This window comes from Sinocyclocheilus grahami, unplaced genomic scaffold (genome assembly GCF_001515645.1).
Source record: "Sinocyclocheilus grahami isolate Dianchi unplaced genomic scaffold, SAMN03320097.WGS_v1.1 scaffold321.1, whole genome shotgun sequence".
Classification (NCBI taxonomy): Eukaryota; Metazoa; Chordata; class Actinopteri; order Cypriniformes; family Cyprinidae; genus Sinocyclocheilus; species Sinocyclocheilus grahami.
The window spans coordinates 793,239-804,015 of NW_015505500.1; the positions used below are offsets into that span (position 1 = coordinate 793,239).

Below are 10,777 nucleotides of genomic sequence, written 5' to 3' on the forward strand. Positions count from 1 at the left end.
ATAGGAATTCTTAACATAAAATAATTTTTTAAAACTATTTCCTCTCTATGTTTTATCTTGATGGCACTACAACGTCAAAATATATTAAATGGTGAGGTGTGAAGTCTGAAAAGACAACAAATGGATCTTCACTAGAGAAATGCTGCCATCTGGTGCGAGATCATTTTAAGCCGCAGCTTGTTCTTCATTCAGTCGCTTATTTTTGCAGACTACGTGCAATCAATTAGCATTTTTTTATATATATTTTTTTTCTGCTCTAGTTTCTATTTTATAAAACCACATAGAATAAAAATTAAAAAAATAACACGATACATTATATATTAAACTATCTTCAAGATTGCCATCATCCTCATCTGACCAATCACAGCTTCGCGTTTTTTCACGCAGTCAAAACACGGAAGTAAACATCTGGTATACACATGTTTTGCGCTAAATGTAACTAACTTACCTTGCAAACGCATTGATTTCCTGATGTAACTTGCCGTTGTATTAATGGTTGAGAATGTATCAAGCTTTCGCCGTTGTCGACAAATGTTTGGCGTTTTAACACGTAATAGGTTATTTATTGTGAATACATTTTTGGTGGACTTTAGAGTCAATAATGCAGTGACCTAGGCGTTACTTCTGCACCGAGTTAGAGAGTATGAAGTCGTTTAAATCTCCAGGCCGTCATGGATATGCGGTGGAGATTTCACCTTTTTTGGCTTCTACGATCGCCTGTGCGTCATCGCAGTATTATGGAATAGCAGGTAATATTTGGAATATTGCATAAACATACATAAATGCCAATGAAAACTCTTCGTGTCTTTTAGGATGTGGGACACTTTTTGTGCTGGAGCAGAGAGAGGCAGATGTTTCACTTGTGAAGAGGTAATTTGTTGGCCTCTTTTTTATGACATAATACAGTGTTTTTTACACACACTCACACACACACACGTGTGTGTGTGTGTGTGTGTGTGTGTGTGTGTGTGTGTGTGTGTGTGTGTGAGAGAGAGAGAGAGAGAGAGAGAGAGAGAGAGAGAATAAATAATAATTAAGCTTTCCATTGATGTATAGTCTGTTAGGATAGGACAATATTTGACCGAGATGCAACTATTTTAAAATCTGCAATCTGAGGATGCAAAAAATAAAAAATATTGAGAAAATCGCTTTTAAAGTTGTCCAAATGAAGTTCTTAGCAATGCATATTACTAATCAAAAAATTAAGTTTTGATATATTTACAGTTGGAAATTTACAAAATATCTTAATGGAACATGATCTTTACTTAATATCCTAATGATATTTGGCATAAAAGAAAAATCGATAATTTTGACCCATACAATGTATTTTTGGCTATTGGTACAAATATACCCGTGCAACTTAAGACTGGTTTTGTGGTCCAGGGTTACATATATAATTTTATTTATGTATTTATTTGCAATAAGTAGTTAGACTATAGGAGAACGTTTTTAAGGCCACCGTAGATGCAGGTATGCAGAGTCAAGGAGAAGTGGAGTGTGTGAGTGTGTGTGTGTGTGTGTGTGTGTGTGTGTGTGTGTGTGTGTGTGTGTGTGTGTGTGTGTGTGTGTGTGTGTGTGAGAGAGAGAGAGCTTTCCATTGATATATAGTCTGTTAGGATAGGACAATATTTGACCGAAATGCAACTATTTTAAAATCTGCAATCTGAGGATGCAAAAAATAAAAAATATTGAGAAAATCGCTTTTAAAGTTGTCCAAATGAAGTTCTTAGCAATGCATATTACTAATCAAAAAATTAAGTTTTGATATAGTTACAGTTGGAAATTTACAAAATATCTTAATGGAACATGATCTTTACTTAATATCCTAATGATATTTGGCATAAAAGAAAAATCGATAATTTTGACCCATACAATGTATTTTTGGCTATTGGTACAAATATACCCGTGCAACTTAAGACTGGTTTTGTGGTCCAGGGTTACATATATAATTTTATTTATGTATTTATTTGCAATAAGTAGTTAGACTATAGGAGAACGTTTTTAAGGCCACCGTAGATGCAGGTATGCAGAGTCAAGGAGAAGTGGAGATGTGACTGATCATTAAATAGAGGTTGAGTATCTTTTTGTCTCATACACAGTTTTGACTGGAATGATGGGCTCTTCGATGTGACATGGAGTGAGAACAATGAACATGTGCTGGTGACGGGAGGAGGTGATGGATCTTTGCAGATCTGGGACACGGCCCACACGCAAGGTCTTCTGCAGGTGCTGAAAGGGCACACACAAGAGGTGAGTTCACACTCTCAATAGCTCATGTTAAAGCTCCCTGCATTTAGCACTTCTGAACTGCAAAACTTCTGGCCTTGGTGTAGGTGTATTCAGTAGACTGGAGTCAGACACGTGGGGAGAACCTGGTGGTATCGGGATCGTGGGACCACACAGCCAAAGTGGTAAGTGGAGTTTGTTTTAGAAGGTGAATATATGCAGACATTGTTGAAAAATGAGACTAAAAATACAACTAACCTTTAAAATGAAGATGAAAACTCTTTCTGTGCACTGGTGATCAGACATACTGTAAATGTTGTTACCTGTTGACATAAAATAAGCTCCATGGTTGTCCTGATTTGCACACAGTGGGATCCGGAGCGATGTCAGTTAGTGAGCTCCCTGCAGGGTCATGAGGGTGTCATCTACAGCACAATCTGGTCTCCTCATATCCCAGCATGCTTTGCTTCAGCCTCAGGTAGGAAAATGAGCTGTATCTGTCCTCCCATGAAGTTTGGAAGGATTGCTGCTTTACTTCTGAAAATGACTGTGTTGGGATGCAGATATTAGAGTAGACTACAAATATTATAGGGTGATCAGACATGCAAATCAAGATGGTAACATGTGGCAGACCAAAACAATCAGAATCAGAAAAAGCCTTATTGCCAGGTATGTTTATACACATGAAGAATTTGTTTTGGTGAAAGAAGCTTCCACAGCACAAACAGAATGACTGCGACAAGACACATAATAAAAATAATAAAACTGTAAATAGACCATGAGTTTTATTTCTAAGAAAAGCATGTACTGATAAAATCTTTGAAAGCAGCTGAAGTCTCTTTGGATATATACTGTGTGTGTATTAGACTACCAGTCCATTTTACCAGTTCAAGGGACTTTTTGCTAATTATATTGTGAGGGATGGGAGAGGACAGGAAATTAAGAGGAGGAAAGGGAAAATAGAATTGTGAAACCATGTTATTTTAGTATCACTGAGGTACTCTTATAATTTATTAATATTTTGATATTATATTTATATATTTATATATATATATAATATATTTATATTATATTATTTATTAATATTTTGATATAATTTTAGATTTTTTTTTTTGTCTGTATGTTTTTATACTTCGTTTCAATATTAGTTATTTTAGTACATCAAGTTACACTTATTGAAAATTGAGAAATATTGCTTTGGCAACTAGCTGAGATCAAATAAGTTTAAGGTATTTTTTTTATGTAATTTCACTTTACTTTATTTCATGTCTTGATTTTGCTGTAATATTTGGCTCATTAAAATTGCATCACAGGCAAATTTTACACTAGAGAGCAACTTACAAATTACACTAAATATGGAAATACAGTTTGTGTTGACGTGTAGCACCATTTTACAATCTCATTCCCCTCAATATAACTGACCAAAAAAAATAAATAGACAAATATACATTTTAGCGAAGATTGAGATTGTATTATATTTTAATTTGGACTAGTAGCCAAATCTTTTAGCAAGTCAAAGGGCATCTGCAAGCTCCACATATAAATCTACAGATATAATACAATCATTCACCCCATGAGGTCAGCAGCGAGCTACTACCATCCTCTGGAGCAAGCAGATGCCCTTTAATTAAACATTTTCTTTTAGTTTTGATTGGGGATTTTAATTGAATGTGTTATTTAGTGCAATTAATTAGAAAATAACACTAAAATTAACACAGTTAATCATGCACTCTGACATGTGCATAAAATCTGTTTTTCTCAACAACAACAACAAAAAAACCGTGTGTGTGATTATTTGTGATTAATATGAATAAGTAATCTGCTTTTTGTTGTAATTAAATAAAATCTTTAATTGGCCGAGTAGCCCAAGATACATTTTGTGCTTGGAAACTTTTCAAAAGTGCATTCATGGTAGACATTTCTGCATAATCATGATTGCATAACATTGGGTGTTTTTTAGATCATACTCTGAGTCTACACAGTAATCTGTGTGTTTGTACTTGTGTAAGAAGGACACACAAGGGTCTCACGAGCACACATCTCTCTCAGATCTAGCAGGAATTGGTGACCGCATTACAACTCTAAACATCAGGCTTTGCCTTCAGAACCATCAGAGTTGATCAGCTCCAAACGACTCTGCTGTGATCTTATCAGCAGCACATTGGACCTGCAGTTGCCACTTACTGCTGATCTTAACTCTCAGTGCTTAAACAAAGAGTTCACCCAGAAATTAATATTGTGCCATCCTTTACTCACCCTCATATCATTGAAACCCTAACGACTTTCTTTCTTCAGTGTAGCACCAAAGGAGAATTGCATCCCTTTATAATGCATTTTATGCCTGAATGGTGACAAGGAGTCAAGGGCCATTTATAGTGCATCAGACAATAATGACTAACTCTGAATGCATATACACACATATAACCCATCTATGGTTCCTTGAGGGATCATGTACAGGATACTCGTCCATGTTCCTTTGTATTAATTTCGGCCCTCCTCAGGAGCTGTGGTAAGTATGACACCCTCCTGTGCTGATGGAGGACCCTTTTCTTTTGCTATTATATGTTGACACCATGTGTGTAATGAGATGTGTCTGAAAATCAATACTAAACCCCAGCACCGTGGCAAACGTTAAATGTGATCATGGGAAAAGTGGTTTCTGTGAAATGCTACCTCAGCAAAGATGTTAGATATGTTAGCTTTTCTCATCACAGAAACCTCTTATATAAGCATACAACATAAAGCCAGCATCAGGTTTATGCTTTCCATAAATATGGCAACTTTCCACAGCTTTCCAGGACAGATTTGATCAGATTTAAGAGGACTGATTGTGACTTTCTGCAAGCTTTATGTTCGTGAATAACCTCTTTCATGTCTCTTTGACATACAAATGCCAAATTGCAGTTTTGTGGAAAAATATTTCATGATTCTTCTAGCCAGTATTTGCATAGACACTGACGTCAGACAACATGACGTCAAATAATTAAACCACCATAGCTTACAGGTTTTGGTAAGACGAAATAAATATACTGAATTTTCAGGTTCATGCTGTGTTTTATAATGTTGATATGGTTGTATGAATATAGAAACAAATATAAATGTTAAAATTCTGGTTAGAAACATTGAAAAAAATCAACTCTCTTAATAAGACATTATCCCATATCCAGGGTCTACATTAAGTAGTAACACACACACACATTCAAAAGTAATTGTAAAAAGGGTCAGTAATTTTATTTCTTTTAAATTTAATCCAGCAACGGCACATTAAATTGATCATAAATGCATTCATAATGTCACAAAATACTTCTAGTTTAATATTTTATATTATAATATTTTATATATATATATATGTGTGTGTATTTTTTCTAGATGAATAGATGTAGTGTGTGTGTGTGTGTATATGTATATATATATATGTATATACATACATACATACATAGATTTTTTTTACATTTTTGTAATCTGATGATGTAGTCAACAGGGCCTCCAAGTGCCTCTGTACTTTAAAAAGACAATTTCAGCACCTCCCTTTCTCAGAGATTTCACCTCCTCCCCGCTGTATGCAGTGATAGCAGGAGCCTTGGCTTCTCCGGCTGGGATGCCAGGAAATCTTTAATGCAAGACGCTTACATGCCAACAATCTCAGTAAGAGATCTGTTCCGCAATAATTAAAATAGAAGTGCCTAGAGCGGGCCAAATATCAGGGTTATTATTAAACTTGAGCTCATTGAAATATTGACATAATTAATCTTCCTCAAAACCTTCAAACGCTTTTTCTCTGAAATCTACAAGCTGCCTCCTACACGTTATGTTTTCTGATATGTTCACATCAGCTGGAGTGGTGTAGCTTTGGATTTGAATAAATTATTTTCAGACAGTTAATGGTGACAGGGTTTACTCTTTGTTAGGATTATCATAATTTAAAAAATTTACTATTATATATTTTTATTGTGGATTTTTATATTTTAGTCTGCATCTGTGACGAGGGTAAAATAATCAAATCTATACATAAAAGCATTTGAAAAGTATCAAAAAAATTATGTAGGCACGAAAGACGCTTAAATCTGTTTGAATTAAAATCATATTAGGGCCCATAGGTGAAATGCAGTCTCTTTGTCCTGATGCTACTGTGTTAGCAGAAAATGGAACCATGCTGCAGTATATTGTGATACAAAACCACTCTGTTTATATTTTCCTAGAGTACTTGAAAGTGTTTATGTGATAGGCTTAATTTATTGTCACTCCCTGCGGGTCGCATTTCAGAGTGGTTTTTATTTATTCCATCAGTTGCAGATCACCAAATCAATAAGAGTTACAATAGTCACTGGCACAAGCCTCCTGAGATGTAATTAACTAAAGTAGGGCTATTCATTTAAACAACGATCTATTGGATCGTCAAGTAAATGCCACATACTTTAAAGCTGTTTTTACGATTGAGAAACTGAGATTCATGTTTTGTATTAATCTTATTTGGACTTTTTAAAAATCTTATTGGCATATTTACTCCAGATCTGGTTTATATGCACAGGGACAAGCTAGTCTGTTGTTATTTGAGCTATTATTCATGTCTGTGCCACAAATGTTGCAAGATGAGATGCATAACATCTTTTGGGGGGGTTTCGCAATAGTAATAATGATGCTTAACTTGAAAATTAAATATTAAAGGGATAATCCACCCAAAAGTGAGTTATTCATGCTCTTGTCGTTCCAAATCTTTCTCTGTGGAACACAAAAGAAGATATTTAGAAGAATGTTGGTAATTAAAAATGTTCTGTTCCCATTGAATTCCATTGTATGGAGAGAAAAAAATAATAATAAAGTGGAAATCAATGGGAATCAAAACTTTTTGGATATCAACATTGGGGACAAAATACAAAATATATTTTTTTGTGCTCAGCATAAGAAAGAAATGCATACAGGTTTGGAACGACATGAGGGTGAGTAAATAATGACAAGAGTTTTTATTTTTGTGTGAACGATCCCTTTAAGTTGGGCCTGTGTGCTTTCCAGATATGCATTAATATGGTTATACTGTGTTTATCTGGTGCTCACTTAATGCGTTACGTTTCTGCATGATATATAGCTATTTATGGATTTTTTTAGGTTATTCAAAGTGGGACCTGCAGTTTAGGGAACATATGAACATTTTCCACCAGGTTGTTAATGCTACATTTATGCTTAAATCTATTTAACCAGACTTTGAATACTTATGCACCATATACAGTAGAGAAACCCCCAGTGACTGATTCTTGAGTCTTTTGCTGTTTGTTGATACTGCTAACGTTGCAACATGTAGTGACTTGTAAAAAGTGAATGTCTGGACCATTTACTGCTTACTCCAGAATAGAAATGCTGTGCTTCGAGAAAAAGGTCAGATAGAAGGCGTAAAAGAGATACGATAAGAGAAATTCCCTGTAGAAATCTGTGGCCTGTGCAGCATAGACTTCCCTCAGCGCCTTGCCCTGGGTCCATTCATGCTGACTGCAAGTGGCCCTTGAAATGACTCTTATGGTTCAGAGGATTCTGCAGAGAGTGCAGACCGGGAATTTATACGAGAAATTTCTTGGCTTTTTAGAAGATTTAAAAATCTGACACTTGAGATTTGAAACTCGTCTCTGTTGCTAGGGGATGGGACACTGCGAGTGTGGGATGTGAAGGCGGGATCATGCAGGCTGGCCGTCCCAGCGCACAAGACCGAAATCCTCAGCTGTGATTGGTGCAAATACGACCAGGTGACTATTTCCTCTATTCAGTTCATTCACTATCTGTGACACAGTTTGTGATACAGTATATAGAAGTGTTTATTATACTGAACTTTCTCTGAGCACATAAAAAAGGCATTACTCCAGTCTTTAGTGTCACGTGATCCTTCAGAAATCATTCCAATATGCTGATTTGGTGCTCAAGAAACATTTCTTATTATTATCAATGCTGAAAATAGTTGTGCTGCTTAATATTTTTGTGGAAGCATTTTTTTTAGGATTCTTTGATGAATGGAAGGTTCAAAAGAACAGCATTTATTTGAAAAATTTTAAGTATTTTGTAAAATTATAAATGTCTTTACTGTCACTTTTCATAAGTGTGTCCTTGCTGAAAAAAGTTTTAATTTCTTAATATCTTACAGTCTCAGAATTTTGAGTGAATTATAAGTATTTTGAAAGAAATTGGAATTTTAAAAAATGTTATTTATTTCTGAGATAACCGTATGCCACTTACTGATTTAAGCATGTAACATAGTGCCATGTGTCATGTGACCAACAATCTAGCATACTGCTTCTATTAAATATACATGCAGTATATGCAAGATAAAGTATATAGTGCACAATAGTATTTCATTCCATTCACATTGTTATTCCTCTCATGTTCTCAGAATATTCTGGTCACTGGAGCCGTGGATTGCAGTCTCAGAGTGTGGGACCTACGTAACGTCCGACATCCTGTAGCTCAAATGATGGGCCATTCCTACGCCATCCGTAGAGTAAAGGTATTGTAGTTAGATGGTCAACTTATTTCTGTTATTCTAGTTTAAAAGCTGGCCTCATTTTTTCACAGAATTGTGTCTTAATGAAATTTGAAAGGTCATGCAAACAATGAGTAAAGCGGGCCATAGTGAGAAATCATAACAGTTCAAAATATGGAGTTGGATGAAGGGTAAAGACTACAGCTGCCATTCAGTGTCACATTAGTTTGTTCATTGCTTTGATTAATTTAACAAGTCTGTTGAACATTAATGAGGCATGCAGCAGTGTCTGTGTAAAACTCACAGCGTATTTCTGTACAGTATGTGACAGCTATGGATTTTCGTATATAAACAGATTATCTTTAGGGATCTGTTCAATTGAGTTGGAGAGAATGTGAGCGCTTGAGTGTCCAAACACTTAGCAATTATGTAGATTACAGAGATCAGTGCACTTGACCAGTCCACTGTCAAACCTGTGCCCAAAACATACACAAATGCTCACACGAGGAAGCTTATACCTCCAAAAGGAGCTATGGGAATAAAACCCGCTTCAGCTGGGTCAGGGTGAAATCACAAGCTGTTTCAAGTTAATGGTTTTGCTCTCAGATTTCAGATAATGTAGAAAAAATTGCAGGTGTAAAATGTGCTATGAACAGTTTATTGCACTGGGAGTACAGGAGGGCTGTGAAGCATGAGATTGTGTGCTCCTGAATGTAATGATGTCAAACAGCTTTGAAATGAACACTGTTTATTCTTATTATATGATTAGTATGTCGTCTTATACTGTATCGGTGATAAAGAGGTCTATTGTCTTTCTCATTTACTGTTCTACAAAAACTCTTCATGTAGGGGCATGATAGTATTGTTGATGTCATAATTCAGCTGATATCATTAAAACACTCCGGCAGAGGGAGAGTTAATCAATAAAAACGTGTAGATCTCAAAGATCTCATTTTAAAGTTCATCACATTATTTTAGCTTGCTAACAAGTAAAGATTTTGCCTGATGGAATTGATATAAAAATTGAAATTAATTTGAACTATTCATACTAAAGTCTGATTGCAAAAAAAAAAGTCAGATATATCCAGTATATATTTAAACTGGTTTGTCATCTAAAATGATGAAAGGATTTGGGCCACATTCAGCTGCAGTGTAAATATAGCCTATATGCTATATTAGGTTTTAAAGCAGTGTTCATTGATAAAGATGCCAGCATGTTCATCAGTTTGATTGCAAAAAAAAAAGTCAGATATATCCAGTATATATTTAAACTGGTTTGTCATCTAAAATGATGAAAGGATTTGGGCCACATTCAGCTGCAGTGTAAATATAGCCTATATGCTATATTAGGTTTTAAAGCAGTGTTCATTGATAAAGATGCCAGCATGTTCATCAGTTATTTTTTTTTCTGCAGCAGCCACTGTATATTAATTCCTCTTTTATTTGTTTGTCATTTCTAGTTCTGCCCATTTTATAAGACAGTCCTAGCATCCTGCTCATATGATTTCACAGTCAGGTAAGCCACATTTTTGACCACAGATGCATCTGTCACATTTAATCATTAAATAGAAAATTATAAACTAAATTCAGATTAAGCAACATCACATGAGCAACAGTGCAGTTCTTCTGAATATCAGCACAACAGCATGGTTACAGTTGTGCCATTTCTTTTATACTGTTCTGTAAATAAGAAGGTAATCACAAATTGTCCAGTTAAACTAGGGGACCGGAAATAACTGTTGACAAATTGTGTAGGATAAAATTGTTTACTGAAACAATTCGTCTTTCATCAAAAACACATGAAGTAGGATTTCACATTTTTAAAGACCTCCCTGCATTGTCTAAATCTGCTCATTCATGTTGAGGGCAGATGATCTTTCTTAGTGACCTTTGAATGAATGGTAAAGTCTGCATTGCTGGCACGTTACCAGAAGAACTGATGCTTTTGCCATCAACTAGGGTTGTTAAACCCATTGATCTCATTTCAGGGTAGACTGGTTTATTTCCTTTTGCAGCGAATGCATTCTCTTAGTGCATGGTTGTTTTTATCGAGCGTGGAGCTCATTTTTGCATTGGGGGAATGATCTTTAA

At 35.4% G+C, this 10,777-nt stretch overlaps 1 protein-coding gene across 1 annotated transcript in view; it reads left to right on the forward strand.

The window, feature by feature from the left end:
* Nucleotides 1–400: 400 nt before the first annotated feature.
* The window catches only part of pex7 (peroxisomal biogenesis factor 7), a 20,982-nt gene continuing 10,605 nt past the window's right edge, over nucleotides 401–10,777 (forward strand). The window contains exons 1-8 of the mRNA XM_016294632.1: nucleotides 401–749; nucleotides 813–870; nucleotides 2,100–2,250; nucleotides 2,334–2,411; nucleotides 2,596–2,704; nucleotides 7,852–7,958; nucleotides 8,597–8,710; nucleotides 10,147–10,202. Of these exons, the coding sequence (XP_016150118.1) occupies nucleotides 644–749; nucleotides 813–870; nucleotides 2,100–2,250; nucleotides 2,334–2,411; nucleotides 2,596–2,704; nucleotides 7,852–7,958; nucleotides 8,597–8,710; nucleotides 10,147–10,202 (779 nt within the window). The 5' untranslated portion in view covers nucleotides 401–643. The remainder of the gene's footprint in view (nucleotides 750–812; nucleotides 871–2,099; nucleotides 2,251–2,333; nucleotides 2,412–2,595; nucleotides 2,705–7,851; nucleotides 7,959–8,596; nucleotides 8,711–10,146; nucleotides 10,203–10,777) is intronic.